The sequence below is a fragment of the Guillardia theta genome, assembly GCF_000315625.1.
Source record: "Guillardia theta CCMP2712 unplaced genomic scaffold GUITHscaffold_11, whole genome shotgun sequence".
Taxonomy (NCBI): domain Eukaryota; class Cryptophyceae; order Pyrenomonadales; family Geminigeraceae; genus Guillardia; species Guillardia theta.
This window is the reverse complement of record NW_005434663.1, coordinates 365,247-384,453: the sequence shown is the minus strand read 5'-3', so window position 1 is coordinate 384,453 and position 19,207 is coordinate 365,247. Positions and strand designations below refer to the sequence as shown.

General features: G+C 50.2%; 8 protein-coding genes across 8 annotated transcripts; 4 read left to right on the top strand and 4 right to left on the bottom strand.

The window, feature by feature from the left end:
• Nucleotides 1-131: 131 nt before the first annotated feature.
• GUITHDRAFT_85003 (hypothetical protein) lies at nucleotides 132-2,403 on the bottom strand (the record flags this gene model as incomplete). The annotated part of the gene is made up of 13 exons (XM_005838389.1): nucleotides 2,329-2,403; nucleotides 2,239-2,277; nucleotides 2,100-2,190; nucleotides 1,815-1,934; nucleotides 1,574-1,638; nucleotides 1,466-1,532; nucleotides 1,343-1,415; nucleotides 1,258-1,291; nucleotides 963-1,026; nucleotides 712-764; nucleotides 481-524; nucleotides 389-422; nucleotides 132-341 (listed from the first exon to the last, which is right to left on the bottom strand). Exons 2-13 carry the CDS (start codon nucleotides 2,260-2,262, stop codon nucleotides 132-134), a joined length of 879 nt encoding a protein of 292 aa, XP_005838446.1. The 5' UTR covers nucleotides 2,263-2,277; nucleotides 2,329-2,403.
• Nucleotides 2,404-3,265: 862 nt separating this feature from the next.
• GUITHDRAFT_102732 (hypothetical protein) lies at nucleotides 3,266-4,313 on the top strand (the record flags this gene model as incomplete). The annotated part of the gene is made up of 10 exons (XM_005838388.1): nucleotides 3,266-3,341; nucleotides 3,390-3,499; nucleotides 3,547-3,573; nucleotides 3,631-3,684; nucleotides 3,737-3,790; nucleotides 3,837-3,895; nucleotides 3,943-4,017; nucleotides 4,063-4,112; nucleotides 4,160-4,209; nucleotides 4,260-4,313. 10 exons carry the CDS (start codon nucleotides 3,266-3,268, stop codon nucleotides 4,311-4,313), a joined length of 609 nt encoding a protein of 202 aa, XP_005838445.1.
• Nucleotides 4,314-4,445: 132 nt separating this feature from the next.
• Nucleotides 4,446-7,794, bottom strand: GUITHDRAFT_161531 (26S proteasome regulatory complex, subunit RPN2). Its single transcript, XM_005838387.1, has 5 exons — nucleotides 7,661-7,794; nucleotides 5,090-7,510; nucleotides 4,811-5,043; nucleotides 4,714-4,761; nucleotides 4,446-4,663 (listed from the first exon to the last, which is right to left on the bottom strand). Exons 1-5 carry the CDS (start codon nucleotides 7,769-7,771, stop codon nucleotides 4,501-4,503), a joined length of 2,976 nt encoding a protein of 991 aa, XP_005838444.1. The 5' UTR covers nucleotides 7,772-7,794; the 3' UTR covers nucleotides 4,446-4,500.
• A 615-nt stretch (nucleotides 7,795-8,409) lies between these two features.
• On the top strand, nucleotides 8,410-9,407 carry GUITHDRAFT_65997 (hypothetical protein; the record flags this gene model as incomplete). The annotated part of the gene is made up of 3 exons (XM_005838386.1): nucleotides 8,410-9,047; nucleotides 9,105-9,238; nucleotides 9,283-9,407. The coding sequence occupies 3 exons, from the start codon at nucleotides 8,410-8,412 to the stop codon at nucleotides 9,405-9,407; spliced, it is 897 nt and encodes a 298-aa protein (XP_005838443.1).
• A 100-nt stretch (nucleotides 9,408-9,507) lies between these two features.
• Nucleotides 9,508-10,485, bottom strand: GUITHDRAFT_134392 (hypothetical protein; the record flags this gene model as incomplete). The annotated part of the gene is made up of 4 exons (XM_005838385.1): nucleotides 9,508-9,625; nucleotides 9,680-9,899; nucleotides 9,952-10,069; nucleotides 10,123-10,485. 4 exons carry the CDS (start codon nucleotides 10,483-10,485, stop codon nucleotides 9,508-9,510), a joined length of 819 nt encoding a protein of 272 aa, XP_005838442.1.
• A 773-nt stretch (nucleotides 10,486-11,258) lies between these two features.
• On the top strand, nucleotides 11,259-12,742 carry GUITHDRAFT_134391 (hypothetical protein; the record flags this gene model as incomplete). Its single annotated transcript, XM_005838384.1, has 11 exons — nucleotides 11,259-11,385; nucleotides 11,409-11,463; nucleotides 11,487-11,553; nucleotides 11,715-11,801; nucleotides 11,852-11,889; nucleotides 11,937-11,976; nucleotides 12,022-12,079; nucleotides 12,129-12,193; nucleotides 12,248-12,381; nucleotides 12,612-12,671; nucleotides 12,730-12,742. The coding sequence occupies 11 exons, from the start codon at nucleotides 11,259-11,261 to the stop codon at nucleotides 12,740-12,742; spliced, it is 744 nt and encodes a 247-aa protein (XP_005838441.1).
• A 560-nt stretch (nucleotides 12,743-13,302) lies between these two features.
• On the top strand, nucleotides 13,303-15,394 carry GUITHDRAFT_161528 (hypothetical protein). The gene is made up of 5 exons (XM_005838383.1): nucleotides 13,303-14,395; nucleotides 14,450-14,980; nucleotides 15,028-15,084; nucleotides 15,133-15,161; nucleotides 15,215-15,394. Exons 1-5 carry the CDS (start codon nucleotides 13,623-13,625, stop codon nucleotides 15,331-15,333), a joined length of 1,509 nt encoding a protein of 502 aa, XP_005838440.1. The 5' UTR covers nucleotides 13,303-13,622; the 3' UTR covers nucleotides 15,334-15,394.
• Nucleotides 15,395-15,422: 28 nt separating this feature from the next.
• Nucleotides 15,423-18,246, bottom strand: GUITHDRAFT_102726 (hypothetical protein; the record flags this gene model as incomplete). The annotated part of the gene is made up of 18 exons (XM_005838382.1): nucleotides 15,423-15,533; nucleotides 15,595-15,675; nucleotides 15,722-15,912; nucleotides 15,960-16,130; nucleotides 16,190-16,364; nucleotides 16,417-16,467; nucleotides 16,520-16,561; nucleotides 16,604-16,663; nucleotides 16,713-16,760; nucleotides 16,821-16,868; nucleotides 16,921-16,985; nucleotides 17,089-17,157; nucleotides 17,209-17,269; nucleotides 17,315-17,431; nucleotides 17,485-17,643; nucleotides 17,709-17,828; nucleotides 17,909-18,170; nucleotides 18,218-18,246. 18 exons carry the CDS (start codon nucleotides 18,244-18,246, stop codon nucleotides 15,423-15,425), a joined length of 1,860 nt encoding a protein of 619 aa, XP_005838439.1.
• Nucleotides 18,247-19,207: the final 961 nt, after the last annotated feature.

Below are 19,207 nucleotides of genomic sequence, written 5' to 3'. Positions count from 1 at the left end.
GGTCGAGCATGTCGAGCAACGGCAGTCCTACTCCCCCTCAGCTGCTTTCCCATCCCAACTCCCTCACCTCTTCGATGGGCTTCTTGTCCATCTTATAGCGTTTGTGTTTCAGTTGCTGCAGGGCCGAAGGATCAGAACACTCTCCCCGGATCCTCCTCTTCCTCCTTCTCCTCGCCAATTCCTTTCTTCGATCCTTTTCTTTCCTTCCTTCCTTCCTTTTCTCTCGCTCCTCGTCCTCTCCTCACCATGTTTCCATTGTCAGTCAGAGCAACTCCAAACCTCGCCGTCCTCGCCGGGTACACACAGTCGAACATGTCGACTCCGAGCGCCACACACACGACCTGCGGGCCATTACCTTCCCCTCCTGCGAGCATGCGCAAGGCTGGACCAAGTCGATGGGATAACCTACACCCATACAGTATCTGATGTGGAGAAGATTCAGTCAGCTGAGAAAAGGACCGACCCAAAGAGGTTGTTCACCTTGGCTTGTTCGGAGGGAGTAATTTCGTGCAGCATAGAACGACCTAGAGGGTATCACAGAGATAAGGTGAATTCCAAAGCATCGCACTTAATGAATTCATCTCAACTTGTCTGTACAAGCATGTCCTGCCTTCACACACAATGAAAACTTCCTTGCTCAATTCCCTCCCTCCAAGTCTCCTGCCATCTCACCTCCTCTCCTCCCTTCTGCCCCACCTCCTCATGAATTACCTTCCAGAACTCATCTTTGGCTTCACCGCCGGACAACCCGCCGATCGCGTAACCTGATGCATCAACATAAAACGTCAAAGTGAACTCACTGCAGAGGTCGAGGTTTGAGTCGAACAACGAAAAATCATCATCGCCATCATCCTTCATGATTCATCACCAACTCTGACAATCATCATACACTCCATACAGATCGTGACATGCAGCGACACGTGCTGTGCAGCGAAGCGATACATCGCCATCCATGGTCTCACCCGGCAAATTTCTTTTGATCAGCTCGTGACAGCAGGTGGCACGGAGGTCAAGATCGAGGCCTCCCTAGCAGCAAACTCGTAAAAGGAGGGAGAAGACACTGGAACAAGCTGAAGGCAAAGAGACTGAGACTGAGACTGAGACTGAGACTGAGACTGAGACTGAGACTGAGACTGAGACTGAGACTGAGACTGAGACTGAGACTGAGACTGAGACTGAGACTGAGACTGAGACTGAGACTGAGACTGAGACTGAGACTGAGGAAGGCATCTGCAGCCATTACAGCACGCATGTCACCTGCACTATCCCAAAGAGATTTTGCTTGTCAGGCCTGGAGAGGAGGAGAAGGTCAGGCAGTGTCAGAGCACTAGGAGGGTCTGACTTCTTGTGGGCCGCGATGCAGCGATCGATCCATCTCAGAGTGCGGTGCATGGCCTCTTGTACTCGCTCAGGATCTTGGGAGCAGCACTCGTCATCTCCATCATCCTTCCCAGCTGTCTCCCACCTGGGGTCGTGCTGCTCACCACGTCGTCCAGCGCCATGATGATGTCAGCTCCAATCTCGTTCTGCAACTGCGAGGCGTAAGATGCAAGGGACGTGTCGACAAGATTACCTGGATCGATTTCTCCGGCGTCAGCAGCATTTGACTGCCGTCGGAGGGAGACTGGAAAGTCACGCCTGGATTCCCATCACCTCAACTCCCCTCCTATCTCCTCTCTACTCCTCTTAATTCCCCACCCGTCTGACTTGCTCCTGGCTCCTCCCACCTCCTCAGTACCCCTCTCATCGCTCCCATTCCACCGACTCCCATCCTCCTCCAACTCCTCGTCCTCTTGCTGTGCAGAAACCCGCACCTTCCTCGGTGATGTTCGCCAGCTTCAACAAGGAAACCATCTGAAACCCCCCGCTGTCTGTCAGGATCGATCGCCTCCATCCCATGAAGTCATGGAGGCCTCCCAGCTCATCTAGCAGCTCTGTGGGAGGGCGAGGAAGCAGTCAAGACCATGGCGCATCGGTCAGACAGCGGGCATCAACATATATCACAACAACGGATATCCTTGCAAGAGGTATGGTAGAGAAGGAGATAGCATCATATCAGTGCATTTCATATCATATCACACCGCTCAAAGTGCCATCACCTGTTCCAGGACGAAGGGCCAAGTGATATGTGTTGCCTAGGATGATGGGAACATCTAAAGCCTCAAGCTCGTCCACCGTCAGCCCTTTCACCTTCAAACTCTCATCTGTCCACGTTCGTCAACAGGGCTACTTGCTTACCGCTGCCATGGTCCCCACGGGCATGAAGATCGGAGTTTCCTGATGCAACAACCTCATTCAGGGGGGATCTCTCAGCTCGCAAATTTCCACCAGCTCGCAATGGGGAAGGCGAAGCTTGCAGAGTCGTGCGTTGGTTCGGTCGCATTTCTTTATGAGCTCATGACCCAATGCCGGTGTCTCAGACATTTGCGCGAGGGTTATCCTGAGATGGAAAACAACTAGAAGGAGGAGAAACGTCGGATCGTTGAAGATTATCTTCGTTGAACGAGCAACAGGACGAAAAATTGTGACTTGATAGGAACCTCTAGTTCTATCAAGCCCCAACACCGACGCTGATATCAATTGTTCTTCTCTCCCCCTCTTTTCCTGATTCTCCTGCTCTCCTGCTCTCCTCTCAAGTCACTTTCTTCCTGCTTCGTGCCGATCGGCGTTGCTCATCGCCGTTTTGGATCGCATGCTTGATCGCATGATACGGCCGCTATGCTTTGTGAAGGGAGGCGACGCCGAGACTGCCAGAAAGTAAGTTGGAGTTTAGTTCAAGGTAGTTTTAGTTTCGTTTCAACACACACACAACAAAACCATATAAAGCCATTTCACAACTTTCGTAGTTTTCGGCTGTTCTAAAACATACGGTTCAAATATCCAAATATTGTCTTATTTTTGAAAATAATAAACTAATTTTGTCAATAATTTTGAAATATAGCTGTGTGATTGCCCTTGGCGAAAATTTGAAGAAATAGTCGCAATGCTGTCGACAATCCGGTTGTTTCTGGTGGTTATGGTGGCGATAATGGCGATGAAGGTGCCTAACAAACATTCTTCTCTTGCCTTTTTTCTTTGTTGTCTTCAGTTCGTCGTTGACGAAGTGTGAGATGCTTCTCAATATCAATCTCTGAGAGAAGAAACATCTGTGAATGTGCTGACACGTGGTTTTCCGATGATGACGTTGCCGTGTGTATTGATCGCCTATGAATTCTTGTCGCAGGTCGAAACTGCTTTTTGTTTCGTTAATCCGCAAGGCAAAATTATGGCTGTTCGGCATCGTCGATCAACTTGCCCTTCCTCGAACCGCCTCAAGATGCAGGCTGATGAATCATCTGAAGGTTTTGTCCGGCACTTGCTCACAGATCTTAGGGGTGACGTCGTTGCAGAAACGGCTGCAGAGACCCCTTCCAACCGAGCAGCCAGACGACAGGCAGTGAGATACTCCAAGAAGAATTCCGATGGTTCTGCCAAGGTCACGAACCAGGCTCTCGGAGGGGTGAGATAGGGTTGAAAAGTTGCCCTCGGTATTTATCTTCTCTGCAGGTACGAATGAACAAACCTATGAAGGAGGTTGGCGCATACACAAAGAGAGATTGAGATATGATCATGGTTCTGACAACCTGGCAGCGGGTCGCTCCTGAGCTCATTGAGGTTGGACAAGTTGCGGACATCCCTGAAGAGGTGGTTGTAGACTGAGGATCGCGGTCAAGCTCACCTTCCCTGCTCCCTGCAGGAGTTCGGTCGCAAGGCTGTGGAGGTATCGGTAGCTGAAGGTGTTCCAAAGAAGGTCAGCGAGCTTTTCTGTTGCTGCATTGCCTCATGGCTCTGTCCAGCCCATGATGTTGATGCGATATGGAAACCGCATCATGGCGTCTGATCCCGTTTGCACGCGGTGAGTCGTGTCGGTGCGTTCTTCGCACTCTATTGACAATGCGTCAGCTGCAAATTTCCTCTTCTTCGTGCGCCAGTCAGCAAGGAAGAGATCTCTTGCCAGACTTGTGGCGCTGTGTACAGGTGAAAGTGGTGTGGGTGTAACTTCCACACCTGACGCCCTGGCAGCCTGCCAACCGGAGAGGTGGCGCCTGAGCAGAAAGGAACTTTCCTCAGCGGTGGCTTTCTCTCATGATGATGCTTTCGAGGTTGATATTTTCTGCAGTGTTGTTCTCAAGGACCCCTCTCACTAGACTTGGTGTTTATGCGACCTTGGTGAGTTTTCCTCGTCCATACAAAGGTAGATTCGCTGACGATCGTCATAGGTGAAGAACGGCAAGGTGTTTATCGGTCTTGCACCTCAGAAAGCAGAGGAGTGAAGCGTGCAGAACGAAAGCTCGTATCTTTGCTCTTCGAGTCCCTGAAGGAGAGAATTCTAACTGTATGGTGCGCTTGTACATAGTATTTGTATGAGAAATCTTCAGCATTCCCTCAAATCATAAAGACAGCCTATCACGTATTTGTTTTACTTCCCTGTGTACTCTGGAAGCCAACAACAAAGGTAATCTAATCAGTGTACTCGAAGGGCTCAGGAGGGGGGGGCTCCTCCTCCTCCTTCGGTGGGAGCGCTGTTGCAGGTATCGTCACCTCCACAATCTCCGCCTTCTCGTCCGGCTTCAGATCCCTCAGCATTACAATACCCCAGAGCTTCTTTGACACCGGCTCGTATCTGTCAACGTTGTCAGCGACTTGACCGCATCGCAATCTAAACCAGCCCACCTGCAATCTGCAGGCATCGTGATGTACTTTCTTTGAGCGGGAAGCACCCTGCAAAGATGCCATTCGTAAAGCGTGCATTGACGAGTGCAAAAAATACCTTGCAGGATTAGAGAGAGTGGTCGTGTTCGGCTCTTTCTTCTTCTCACCTCCTTGCTTGTCCTCATCCATTGATTTGTTGGCATCTTTGTTCTCTGTATCATCCTTGCCAGGCTCTTCCTTCACGACATCCATCTTGTCAGCCCCTTCTTCTTCTTTCTTTCCATCTTCGTCCTTCTTCCCCTTCTTTCTAGCCTCTGTCTTCGCTGTTGTGGACAAAATGGCAGTAGCAACCTGAGGGAAACAGTGAAAAAAATGGATTTGCATGAGAACTGAATACTTTTGACGGCGCAGTGCTTGTCTTGACTTCTGTCATAGGAGGATAATCAAATGTAGAAGGTTTCGTATGCGAGATAAAATCGAAAACTGGCATCTTCAGATCTTTGTTCAATCCAATAAGGCAGGTAGGCGAGTAAGTGAGTGAGATGAAATGTGCCAAAGGGAACCAATACCAATATTGGCAGAATACCGCCATTCCAACGATTCCACTCATTCTCTTGTTCCCCAGTCTCGTTGTCAACGAAACAGTGACATTTCTACCACCCGCATCAAGAATTGACATGGCAATGATTGCTCCATATTTCGCCATGACATCCTCATGCTTGTCCTTGATCATCTTTTCCAACGAGTTTCTGAAATCCTTTACCTTAGGTTGCCTGACTTCAGTCTCCTGAATCAATACCATTGCTAGTGCAAGCATAGCTCCCTGACGGACAAAATCAGTTGAGTCCTTCGTCATGGGCTCAAGAAGTTCGATCGCTTCTTGCATTCCTGTTCCAGCACATGCAATACCACAAGCAAGCGCGGATCCGTAGCGCACATGCGGATTGTAAGATTCAGCCAGCAACGAGACAACTCTAGGACACTGTTCGGGCGTATTTGTCAGGACAAATCCAAGGCAAGTAACCGCGGCTCTTCGCACGTCATCCGACACATCAGACACTGCCACGTGAAGCAAGCGTCTGATAGCGCTGTTGTTTCCAGTTCCAGAGTAGGCACAGGCTATAGTGTACATTCCACCATATCTCAAAATGGGATCCTTGTCTCTGGTAAGCTGCTCTATCATGGTATCTGCTCCCTCTTCACGTCCATACATGATCAGGGCCATACCGATTGCCAGTCCACGAATAATTTTTTCATGTTGAGTATCCTGGGCATACGCGAGCATTTCTTCACATGCCTTTTCAGAAGCTGTGCCCAACATGACCAATCCCATCGCAAGTCCAGCAGCCTCACCAGCAACGGCATTGTCTTGAAAGAGAACGTCCTTCAAATCTTCATAAAGTTCATCATTCGCGCTTGCCATTCCAGCAAGGCCCAATCCCAAACAAGCGCCATGCTGCACGGTCTCATTATTCTTAATCTTCTTCAATTCATTACTGAGATACTTGAGAATTCCTTCACCATGTCCAGCATGGATCAATCCGAGAGCATAAAGAGCACCTCCTTCTGAATAGGGCTGGCTTGACATGCCTGTCTCTGGTGGAAGGAACGCTTTCATTACGTTTCGGCTACTATTGATGCATCCCTTGTGAATCATTCCCACGCATGCCGTTGCACTGAATTTAGCCCAATTTGAAGCACGTTTCAGCCATTCCAAATTCTCTGGCTGGCTGATGAAGGTATCTACTGTAGTTCCACAGTGCATTACAGCGTTTGCGAAGACAGTTGCTTGATGAGTGATCGAATTACGCACTTCAAGCGCTGATTTGATGTTGTTCAAAATTAGCATGTCCGTCTTGTTGTTGCGGAACAAGAACTCCAGGTGGATTCCAATCGTAGTCTCACCACTCAGAATCTTCCTCAAGTTCTTGACTCTGGTTTCAAGCTTCTTCTCCGCTTCGGTCAATTCTCGTGGAGGCTCCGCGTCTTTCATCTCGGTATCACCTTCGGCCTTCTCTTCTCCACCCTCTGCCGTCGATGGAGGTTCAGCACTTTGTCTCTCACTCGCCGGTACTGGCAACCCGCTCCTGACAGCCAAGAGGAAGTGTTGCATGTCACTGCCGCACAAGTCGAAGGCAATCTGATATGCCATCAGCTCGCTTTCTTCATCATCCCTCTTGATCAACTCGCCAAGTTGCGCTGCGACAGCCTTGTCATCTTCGAGCAACATAAGGCAAAGGCAGATGTTTTGATAATCTGGTGTTTCCAACGTGCGATAAATTTGCACTAGCACTGTAAGCACAGTGTTTCTGAATGTTCGACTTTGGACCAAGGTCTGGCACGCTTCAAGAGTATAAGCCAGAGTACCTGCACGATCCCCACTGACATTGATGCATGCTTCCAGTTTATCCAATCTCCTTGATTCAAGTGCAATCCCGACAGCTTGCTTAATGTTGCCTTCAGAAAAGCATCGATCAAACATGCTCTCAACAATCGCTTCAAGTCTGCCATCGATAGGTTCTGCATCAGACCCACCCTCTGACTTTTCAATCCTCTCAGAAATGTATTTGTCGATAACCTTCGACAAAATGGTGAACACATACTGCGACGGCTTTCCACTAGCAATCTGATCTGTGAACAATGTTCCAGCACCCAAAGCGTAGGAAAGAGATTCGGAAAACTGTTCGAGGTGATAGTGGACCTTGCTAGCAATCAAGGCAGCAAGCTCCCTATGACTGAACTTATCATCTTCGTAAAGTTCTTCGATTTGTTCGATGTGATCCGCGATCTCTGCCCAGTTGTAGTCAACGATCTTGTCCTGTATAATTGGTCAGAAATGTACAATAGCGTCTGAGAGGTTCAACAAGCATGTTCATAATACAAAATGGATCAATTTATGTTTGAATGTGTACAACCAAACCATAAACCACCACCAATCCTAAGAAGCAGAAGGAAAAGAACTTCTCACCATCTGCTCCAGAGCATACTGCTTCAGCTTGTGCTCATTCTCCGCAAGAAGGGAGAGAAGAGGCCTGCATGAAGCCAGGAGGGGACCGGAGGAGACTGCAGGGAAGCCCATCGCTTCCTCTGCTGCCGCCGCCGCCATCCAGCAGGACAAGTGTCCACAGTGTTTCCCACCGGTGCTTTTGATTTTCAAAAGGGGGGTCCTCGAACATGGGGTGGTCTTGACCCTTTATGTACGAGAAGGGAAAATTTCCTGGAGAAACTAGGGGGTGGTACAAAGCAAGATCACCGGTGTATGTCCGGGTCAAATGAGGGGTGCATGAATATCCTGTACGGGTTCATTTTCCTGATAAAGTAGGGGTGAAAATAATTCAAATCACTACCCCCCGAAAGAACGTCAACGAATCCGGTGATCTGTATCCCTACAGCCTGGGGAGGGGTACTCGCTGAATTCTTCGGTGAAATTAGGGGGTGATTGACTCTGAACAGGTGGGGTCCGAGGATTCGGAGGGAAGGTGGGGTGGGGGTGCTATGGGTGTAAGGATCTCTTCGGCCATGCTGATCAGCAGGGCCGAAGCTGCGGCCCTCGGGCCGATGGCAATGGCAGCAGCTTGCTGCCTTATCGTCGCTTCTCTGCCATGTTGTGTAGAAAGCTTCTCTTTCGGCTCCCTCACAGCTGCTACCAAGTTCTCTACTCAGCCCTCCATGGCATTCGGCAGCATTGGTGGCAGGCAAAGTGGAGCCCGCTGGATGATGTCTGGAGCAGCTAGCAGGCCGTTGGGGAAACTGAGGCTGATCCAGCACAAGGCAGAGGCGTTTTGGTTCTACAGATATCTCTCCATTGTATACGACAAGATCGTGAATCCAGGGCATTGGACAGAGGATATGCGGGAAGACGCCCTCAAGCCCGCACAGCTGACCTCTCCTGACCTCGACGTTGTTGATGTCGGAGGGGGAACGGGATTCTGCACCTTAGGGATCGTTAAAGCAGGAGTCCGCCCTGAGAAGATCGTTTTGATGGATCAATCTCCCCACCAGCTGGAAAAAGCAAGAGCGAAGAAGGGTCTTGAAGGCGTTACCATCATGGAAGGAGATGCTGAAGATCTTCCGTTCGAGACTGACTCAAAAGACCGCTATGTCTCCGCAGGAAGCATTGAGTACTGGCCTGATCCCCAACGAGGAATCTGCGAGGCGTATCGTGTCGTCAAGCCTGGTGGGATCGCCTGCTGCATCGGTCCTGTCCATCCTACCTTCCCACTTTCACGAATCTTTGCGGATTTATGGATGCTGTTTCCCACCGAGGAAGAATACATCGAATGGTTCACGAAGGCGGGTTTCGAGGATGTCAAGATTACTCGCATCGGTCCCTGGTGGTATCATGGCGTCAGAAGGTCATTCCAATACAACAACCTTTCTGGTGTTCGTGTTTTAACGAGTTGTATGTATAGGCACGGTCTCATCATGGGATGCTCTGTGACGGGTAGAAAACCGGAGGCTGGATTACCGAAGCTGCAGCTTGGTCCCAAGGAAGAGAAGCAAGCAACCAAGAAAGACAGCTCGGCCTTGAATATTCTGCGTAAATGTGTAAGGAGAAGGGGGACAAAAATCCCTGACTTTATCTAACAGGTCTCATTCTGGGAACTCTGGGAGGATTTTATTACTTCTTGGTGCCTGTTTACATGTTCCTCAAGCACCTGCTCATTTCCCCCATTGCCTTGTTCTGGAAGGATGCTCACAAGAAACTCATGTGAAAGGGAAGATAAATTTTGGTCAAAGAAACATTATCCTTGAAGACGATATTTTTCATGGCTTTGCATTGTATGCTTGTTCTCCGACCTCTGACTTGACAGTTCACTTGTAATTTTCCATATGAGAAGCAATCTTTGTAGCCATGTCCTGCACAAGCACATTCTGACCGAAGTATTCAGTCATTTCTCCCCGCGGATTCATCAAGTAGAACATGACCGAGCTGCATAAGACAAGTCATACACAAAAAAAGCGAAGGGGAGTGTTTAAAACTCACTGATCAATGAGATAATCTGTCGGCTTCGATCCAACGTAGGCCTTGCTGTAGTAGACTCGAAACTTTTGACAGACTTCTGAAATTTGATCTGGCGATCCAGTCAATCCAATGATGCGAGGATCCCAATCCAATAGATAGTCCTTAAGCTGTTGTGGCCCATCTCGCTCAGGGTCAATGGTGATGAACACCGGCTGTAACGCTTGGTCCTTTCCGCCCTTCTCTGCATGCGAACTTCAATATCGTACGTCAGAAACCCCATTTGGACATATTACCAAGAATCTTCATGACTTCACGAAGTTTCATCAATTCATTGGGACAGATATCGGGACAGTACGTGAAACCAAAGTATATGAACACCCATTTGCCAAGTAAGTCCTTGCTACCTAGAAGCTTTGAAGAGTGTCAAGGTAAGAATAACATGGAACGGGTGCAAACTTTTTTACCTTTCCATTCTGGTCTATCAGCATGTAGTCTCCACCCAGCTTTGGGGCGCCGTATGATGGACCTTCTGTAGCGACCTGCTCTTTCTTTTTTCTACGCTCGTATGCCCGGATGTTAATGAAGGCACCGATAGCTGATCCAATCACGGCAAGTGCAGCAAAAGCTTTTATGTTGACATTGCGATCCTCATTCTCGTCACTGTGATCTTCATTCTTCTTGCCTTCCGATGTCAAGTATTTCTTACAACGTGTTATCTTGAGCGATACATCCTGACACCTTGTATACACCAAAGGATTGTTGAGCTTGGTGCGGGTAACCGCACTTCTCGCGACAAACTTAGCTGCGTGCAAAACGCGATAAATCATGTTCGTGTGGGATTTAATGGGGCACAAACTGGCAATGGGAGAATCTCACAAGATTCGTTGTGTGCGTTCAACGTCAAATAGTGTTGTGGAGCTGGAAACTTGCAAGGAACGACTGAGGAGTTTCACTCTTTGGACCTCTGCTCTCAGAACCAAGTTGATCCTCCGAGCTTCGCAAGAAGAGGTGCAAGAGGTCTGTCTTGAGCTCCAAGAGCCTGTTTCCCAACTCTCCTTCTCTTTCCGTTGTTTCTCCCCCCTCCTCAATCGCGTATGCCCAAAACGCCGGCAACGCCCATTGCGGCTGACAGGCTTGTATTACATTCCCTTCTGTGTCGGGCTGCAAGCGAATTCTTGAGAGGGGTGCTCAAGCCATGAGAATCATTGAGTCAAGTCCTAATTTAAAGCGAATATGTCCCTACCCTGTCCGTGCACACTACTGCAGCTCTCAGACTCCAGTCTTAGCAGTGGGGTTTTACTAGCTAGCCTCAAGGCTTGAACCGGGCGCGGCCGGGCCCCGGCCAGCGGCTGCAGGATCAATGCAGGGTCAGGCCAGGGTTTGAGGGGAGGGAAGAGAGATGAAAGAGAGAGGCGGAGAGAGATTCTTGAGATGGTGAATCTGAATGGTATTGATCATGTTGGTTCGATGTTATGATGGAAGAGAAGCAATGACAGAGGAGGTTGTGCAGTAGAACCAGTGAAGTGAGAAAAACTTTGAGTAGAGAACAACTATGTCTGGATGGCACATACTATGTTAGCAACCCCAGCATTGATTCTTGATGCTCTTAGTGAACCAGACAAGATGTCAGACCGAGAAGAAAGAAAGAGATCAGATAGAGATCCCTCCGACGACGACGACGAGCGGGAGGAGAGAAGTGGACACCGGGGTGATGGGGAAAGGGGCAGGTCCGAACGACACAGCACAGAAGGTAAGGCTGGAACATCAAGTCCTTACATCTCCCTACCTGCAAGTTTGCTGGGCTGGTAAGTGACTGCCGGGGCTGCAGGCAAGAGGAAGAAGCGCGAGAGAAGCGAATCCAGCAGCTCCAGCAGCTCCAGCAGCAGCTCCAGCAGGTTCCGATGCTGCACGATCTCACCTTTGGACTCACTCAACTCTGGGCAGTGACAGTGACAGTGGATCAGAAAGCAGCTCGTCGAGTGAGGACAAATCTCACTCTCGCAAGAAGCACAAGGTTGCGATGTGGATGCTTGCGGCCTGCCTTGTGATACATCAGCAGAAGGCAGACAAGAGGAAAAAAGACAAGAAGAAGAAGAAAGACAAGAAGAAGAAGAAGGACAAGAAGAAGAAGAAGGACAAGAAAGTAATGACGTGGAGAGATTGGATCGCTGTTTTTTGATCGCTCCTACCCAGGAAAAGAGAAAATCGAATCTTAACGACCAGTGTGGACAGTGAGCGCGAGTATCATGCTAAAATCTGAGGGTCTGATGTTCTTTAGATATGGTTTCATTCGAGTCTCAGAAAAGTTTGTGAAACAGGTAATCAGGAATATACCTGTCCATTTCACAAACCACTGTTCTCAGGAGGAATTCCGAGCATGGTTATGTGAGCACAAAGGAATAGATTACGGGATGCTGGCACGTGCGTGCATGTCTGCAGATGTGCTGGTTTCCGTTGATCATTTGACCAGCGAAAGAATTGGATGACATGTGGGCAACGTTTGTTGAAGACTTCAATACAGCGACTTTACCTCACGTGATAACTTTCTTTTAGTTGATTTCGGCATGAGCTTCTAATTTGTTGGTGAAGGTGAAATATTACAATCTCCGTGCGTGGGAAGTGCAATCTGCCAGCAAAAAGAGCAAAGATGACCGAAAGAAGAAGGACAAGAAAAAGAAAAAGAATGAGAAGGATACGGTCATGGAGAGAGATGAAGATATCAGGTGAAATTGCATTGAAAACCGGTTTACCACCAAGGCTGAATGGATGTTCATCAGAGCCAAAGAGATTGCGGCTGAACGTCAAGCAAGGGTGCTGACGCTGCGTGATTGCTTACATTTCGGTTGAGAGCTTCCGATTTAACAGGCTACCAAACAATATGGTGATGAGTTGGCGGCACTCTCCTACCAGTATGATTCCTTGTGTATGCTCCGACGTTCTAAGATCCTTGTAGGCATCAAGCCAAAGAGAAGGAGGCCATGGCCAAAATCTTGGAGATGGCAATGCAAGCTAGGTGAATTTATGACGGCTGATGAATGCCTTGATGGCGCTGAGAGACTACATTTAAACAGGCAGAACAAGTGATCAGCTGCTCACAGAGTTGTACACGTGACTATAGCTTGATGCGTTGGAGACTCTGCCGCGCCCTTTAAACGTGAATTGGCGGCCGGGCTCTTGATCTAGCTAGCAGGCTAAACTTGAAATTAATCTGATTAACGGTTATATCATGTTCCGCCACCGCCGCTGGCAATTATTGAATGCGGGGCCCTACCGTACCCGGGCACTTGAGATTCGGCGGGATGACCCACTGCGCGGCGGCGCACGGCCGGCCCCAGGGGGACTGACACGGTACCCGGTCCCGGCCCGGCCCCGGGGCCCTTGGCCCTAGGGGGGGGGGGGTGGGGGCCACGATGGCATACAACTTGAAATACCGGAGTAAAGGACCGGGTACCGTACTATACCCTTTTATTGGGAGTTCCACCAGGGCCCGGCCCAGAGGGGGGCCCGGCCCTAGGCCCGGCCGCCCGCGGGAGGGCCCGGATGAGGTGGGATGAGGGGCATCAGTTGCTCCGTTGTGCGTTGCTACGAGAGGAAGGAGATTGTGAGAGCAGGAATGGAAAGACAGAGAGAGAGAGAAGGGCCATGAGAGGAAGACAGGAAGGAGGGAAGGAGGGAAGGAGATAAAGGCGACCAAGATGGCAACAACAGGCACAGGAGGAGTTCAGATGACACTGAGAGGTAGAGCGTCGTCACGTCGGAGTCAGCAGAACATCGAGAGCGGTGAAAACAACCGAGTGAACCTGGTCTATTAGTTGTGAAATGAGATCAGTGTTGTGAAATGAGATCAGTGTTGTGGGAGGCAAGCATGAACATATTTTCCGAGAGCTCAGCCTGGATACGGGACCAAACGTGATCATTGCGGATAGACTGCTCGCAGCACTGAAAGCGTAGGCTGGATCGAGGAATGCAGCACAACCCTGCCAATCGACCGAAGGGGCAGCTAGAGAGGTCGAGGAGGTCGAGCACCAGCCTGTCTGGGCATGTGTATGAGCCTCACAACCTGAGGAGGAAGGAGCTGAGGGAAGTAAGGTCCTCGTGGAAAGATCCTCCAAAGATGTGGAAAGATCATATCAGGATGCAGTCAGCGGCAAAAGATTGGCTGACGTCGCAGACCGAGATAAGGCAGAAGCTGAAGAACCTGCTGCCTGCTCCGAAGATGAAGCCCAAGACGAGGGAGGACGTTGGTTCCCGAGACATGAACTACGACAGCATCAGGAGGATCCGGGTGAAAGAGATCACCCTTAAGCGCATCCGGCAGGCTGATTACAGACACGATGGGACTGTCAGCTTGGATGCTCTTGCAAAGGCGTTCGACATTCCAATGCCAAAGAGAACTCGAGCTGCGACGTCGATGGGCATCTTGGAGAGAAATCACCAGAAGATGAACAAGATGGAAGGGATGGAGGATGAGGAGTCGGAGATTGAAAGCGTGTCCACTCGAGACCAGGATCACGAGCCAGACTCTCACGAGGATCAGCTGACGTGGGAGGAGCTGCAAGATGTGTTCCAGGCGTTCGATCTGGACAGAAGCGGAAGGATCAAGATCGAAGACTTCCTCAAGTTTGTCTACAGCAAGCCGGCAAGACCTGACAGCCTACAGACCTCAAGGATCTCAACGAGCTCAACAGGACCCAAGTCAGCTCGACCCTCTTCGTCATCTCACAGCATCTTTGATCCGTAAGTCCTCATCGACTTCCGTCTCGTTCTTCTGTGTCTCACCTGAGTGCGCAGGACGTGGGAGAGGGCGTTGTATCAGCTGTTTGTGAGGAATGCTTTCATGCGGAAACGGCTCGACTTCTCTGGTTTCATCGCATGCATTAAGACAAGTGGCATCTTCGACACTCACTTTGGACTGAGCATAACGAGGAGCGTGCCAGGACAAGTGCGGCTGCGGCACCTGAGGGAGGAATTCGAGGAGAGGATATCATCACGTGTGCAACAAGAGTCAGCGGTGAATCCAGAGGACCATTTCCTCACCTTCGACAAGGAGTCGGCGATAGTTTCCAACGACACCAAGGAGGAGGAGCGAGTGTTCATCACTGACGCCCGACGAGGGGACGCTGCTGATAGTGAGGAGGAACCGGGGAACACTTCAGTCCACCTCTTCCTGCCGTCGGAGAGCTCGCTGGCCTTCCAGGCCTCCCCGGACATCGACAGCATTGCTCGCACCACCATCACCTTCCATGAGTTTCTCACCGCCATCCACAACCTCCTGTCCAAGTCGGAGAAGATCGACCCTTCGCTGATCCAGCTGCGACGATGGTCATGCACTTGTACCTGCGATGAGGAAACCTGACGACTGTCAACAGGAGCAGAGACGTCGACATGCAGAGAACGATGGGATCGCACCCGCCTTCCTTCATATGGTGATTTGCTGGCTAGCTGACTGCAGTTGTTGACGTGTTGTGCCACAGCAATCAGTCGAGCAGCTCTAGATCGCTAGGTACAAGATCAATTGTGATGGTGGTGACATGCACTGACTGTGAAGTTTTCCAGCAAGGACTCGTGGAAACTTGTTGAGGCCGGCAGGCTCATCGAGATCGAGTTCTTACACGGGGAAGTTTGAGGGAACACAACATTCCTTAATGAATCGGCCATACACTTCTTATACATAGACACATTCATTACGTTGATTTTGAAGAACAGAACATGGAATAAACAAAATCATGAAGGTTGACAGTCAAATATTCGACATGGGACAGAGCTAAGGGGCAAGGGAGATGAAAACAAAGGCAATTGAGGATAAGATAACAAGAGCCTTGAGGATCATGAGAGGGAGGACAGTCGAGCCTGTGTCCACGAGCGAAGGGATCTGCTGTGCAGAGGATCGGAGTGGCCTAATCGAAGGAGAGGAGGTATCCATCCCTGCATCGTACCCAGACGCCCGTCCTGACCTTGCGCGGTTGTCCCTTGATCAGGGGAAGGGATTCAGTGACGCTCTCAGGATAAGAGCTCATCTATGAAGGAGCATGAGACAACAGGGGTCAGCAGCACAGGGAGGACCTGGGACTTGGATCGTTGATTCCTGTTTTTCCTTGTCACCACCCTGTTGTACCGCGGCAGGATGCCGGTGGAGCCTCTCTCGCTGGGTTGCTTAAGCTTGTCCCCATCGTCTTCTTCCGCTTCCTTCCCCTTCGAGCTAAACTTGTCGCGCGCCCGCGAACGATATGCGAGCATGGCGGCAGCGGATCCAGCTAGCAGGCAATCAAAAGTCACCTCAACCTGCTCCTTCCGCTCCAACCCTCCTTGTCCTCGTCCTCGTCCTCGTCCTTCCGTCCCTCTCTCCCCCCTTCGTCCTCCTCCTTCGTCCTCTTCTCACCGAGGAGATAGTTCGAAGTGTCACGTCGGTGTACGATCTCTTCCAGCTCTCGGGCCAGATAGGGTCGCGATTGCAGAAGGGCGGTGAGGGCGCCTGCTCGGGACGCAAGTCAACCTGTCAATGCTGCGGGGGAAGACACTGACGAGGAAAACCTTTGGTGATCTCGGCTACAGAACAAGTGTCGGACTTGACTAGACATGTTGCGCTCCTGGGTTTGCCCAGCACAAGACTGCTCGACGAAGGTCGGTACGTGAGAACGAGTAGAATGAGGAAGGGAAAAGGAAACCTCATCTCTCCCATTACAGCTCCGCTAGGCAGTACAGCAACCTGAGGTGATGCCCATCAACGAGGAGCACAGCTGGACAGTGGCAGCTGATACCTCCTTCCTGTACGCCTCAGCCCCGGACCCGAAGGAGACGAGCACACTGAGCTGAAGGGGAAAATGAGGAAGGAGGAAGACAGTTTATCCACTTCTCAGCCACCTGTCCCTCAACAACGATGAACATCGAGTCTCCTTCGTCTCCCTGCTTGCCGTCAGCCAAGTTTTACTGGCCTGTTGTCCACACCTGATGAACAAGAACTGCGCCGCAGTTGAAGGTCTTGAACACGCAGTTCGGTTTGCCATCCTGCCAAAGGTCAACGATGGGTTATAGAGGTCTCGGTGGGAGAGCACACCTTGCCAAATCCTTCGATCAGCGTACGCTGCTCTTCCTCGCTCAACATCTGTCTTGGGCATCACGAAAATCTCGTTGATCTCTCATCGTTCTATCTGTATAAGAACACCTTAAGGAAGGTGTTCTTCGATTTGTGCATGATTTGCATGAGCTTCTCCTGTTTCACATGTCGGAGACCAAACGACAGGAATGATGAGGGATATTTCAACCTTAACAATCTCGGAAGGAGCCATTGACTGATTCTGATAGAAACTTTTGAACACAAGGAAGAATTCTGTTGGCAAGAAAGAGCCATGAAAGGAGCCGAAGAAGGAAAAACCAATTAGTTTGTCCAAAAACAAGCAACGGGATCGAGTCAATATTTAGAGCATTCACACCTGAAAAAGTGTAGCCAGACTCGTAAGTTCTCTTTAGATTCAATTCCTTTGTGATTCCTTGAACCTGATCTGCAAGCAATTGACTGTCAGAGGAGAATTCTATTGCCAGTCATGCCAGACCGTCCGAAACATCCAATCCAAGGTCGGAGAGGGCAGAAATCAGCTTGTTCTCTGCCAACATCTTCCTCCAACATCAGAAACATCCAATCTCGCCAGTTTGACTGACCAGATGCTCCTCGTCGCTGCTTGCAAGTTCCATCGTTGATGCATGAGCGGCTGGAACTGCGAAGCGGTCGAAGACTTTCTGGCAATCTGTGAAGACTTTCCCGTTCTTCAATCTCGCCTGCCACCAGACAGATTGACTGTATGCACTTGCTGCCGAGGTACGACCCTTACCTTCTTCCATGCGGTCTTGTCGATCCCCGTGCACCCTGTGTCTCCCTTCTGCCAAATCTCGCCGGTGATGCTCAGACTTTTTGCGAGATAGCTGAAGTAGTTGTCGTTGGAGAGCCTTTGCTTGTCTGCGATGATGCTCATGATGAAATCGATCCAACTCTGCCTTGTCGAAACCTCGATAACAGAATCATCCCATCGAACAGAAAAGGTGTGACCTTTGATACCTGGGGATGGCCAAACACGTACGTCCTCTTGCCAACAAATGCAGATTCCAAGTTGTAGAAAGTGATCTCGAACGTCCACAGTCCTAATTTCTCCCCCGTTGAAAAATCTTGAACTTCAACCTGAAAAACACTCAAAGACCACTAAAACCAGTTGCGCTCGGACTGGAGAAGGACTCAGAGGGCACTAGGCGGAAGCTCACCTTGTCTCCACTCATTACTTCTGTTGACGCCTGGATGTATCCCACGCGCTTCATCCTCGGCGCATGACGACTCATCGAGGGGTCTTTAGGATCCAATTGGCTCTTGCTAGCATAGCGGAATTCAGCAACGTTGGGACAAACTTCGCAGAGCCTGTGGTGCCAGTCCTGGAAGGAGTAACCGAGGAGGGGGGGCTCCTCTTGGCAGTAGCGAACGGGGAGGGCAGGGAGGCCATTCGCATCCTCCTCCTCGTTGTCGAGCTTTCTGGAAATCTTCTCTTTGACCAGAGAGGCTTTGGACGGCCTCCTCACCTTCTTGCCAAGAGGACTTCCGGATCCATACGTGGATGGATCATGCAGCTTGTATAACTGACCCTGTAGAGCTGATCGCATACTTATTTGAAGGGCATCTCGGCCTCCTCATGCCTGTTTAAACATGGAAAGGCTACCCCGGCTGGCTCCATTCTCCTGTGATCTTCCAGTTTGCAACAAGATATCTCCATCTGTTTTCAGCTCATCCTAGTAGACCTACTCGAAGAAATCAGCCGCTGGAATACAGGAAAAGGAAATGGGAAAACGCATCGGAAACGAAACGTGAATGAAAAGTAAGTAAATATGAGCAACAGAGCAGGAAACAGGGAGTGAACAATGGATGGGCTTGTCCTCCTATGTGCCTCTGCCATGGATACGACGATGTGCTCATGATTTTGTATGCATCATGAAGTGCCTCGTAGCATGATCGCAAGTCAGCGCAGACTGTCCCAGAAATGCATCTGATATCTGGCTGCATAGAGCGAAGGGGACGGCATGTTCCTAACAGGGGTGGGTAGTGGGTAGCTGCTGGTATGGTATTTTTCCTTGTCATATAGGGGTAGTACACGGAACAAACTCCTGGGTATTGTAGGGTAGGGTAGGGTATGAAATTCTCAGTATTGGCAGCAGGGGTGTTGGGGGTCACTGATCGTCGGTTGATGGACTCTGAGGGGTAGGGTTGTACCACCCGGGACTGCCTGTAGAACTGGGAACCGGGGGTGATTTGAGGGATGACAGTGGGGTAGGGGTATATTAGACTGTATGCTCCGGGGTACTATCAGGGGGGTGGGTGGGGCCCGTGGGTAGTGGGGAACAGAAGTGATCACTCAACAACTTGACAGTTACGGCCCCAACCCCCCTCATCCCCGCTCCGGGCCCGGCGCCGGTTGCGCTCAGCGTGGCGCTACACTAAAGATTTTCGCATTTAGGTTACGAGCCTCTATTTGTTGGGATTACTAAGGGTGGGGGTACTAGAAGGTACCCTTCATC

What these genes read in the sequence shown, in the direction of transcription:
- GUITHDRAFT_161531 (XM_005838387.1), bottom strand. Translation starts at nt 7,771, where the DNA reads ATGGGCTTCCCTGCAGTCTCCTCCGGTCCCCTCCTGGCTTCATGCAGG. An exon ending in ACTCTCTCTAATCCTGCAAG is followed by an intron (nt 4,762 to 4,810) that starts GTATTTTTTGCA and finishes GCATCTTTGCAG; the next exon opens with GGTGCTTCCCGCTCAAAGAA. An exon ending in ACGATGCCTGCAGATTGCAG is followed by an intron (nt 4,664 to 4,713) that starts GTGGGCTGGTTT and finishes CAACGTTGACAG; the next exon opens with ATACGAGCCGGTGTCAAAGA.
- GUITHDRAFT_161528 (XM_005838383.1), top strand. Translation starts at nt 13,623, where the DNA reads ATGCAGCACAACCCTGCCAATCGACCGAAGGGGCAGCTAGAGAGGTCG. An exon ending in CTGATCCAGCTGCGACGATG is followed by an intron (nt 14,981 to 15,027) that starts GTCATGCACTTG and finishes GACTGTCAACAG; the next exon opens with GAGCAGAGACGTCGACATGC. An exon ending in GAGCAGCTCTAGATCGCTAG is followed by an intron (nt 15,162 to 15,214) that starts GTACAAGATCAA and finishes GAAGTTTTCCAG; the next exon opens with CAAGGACTCGTGGAAACTTG.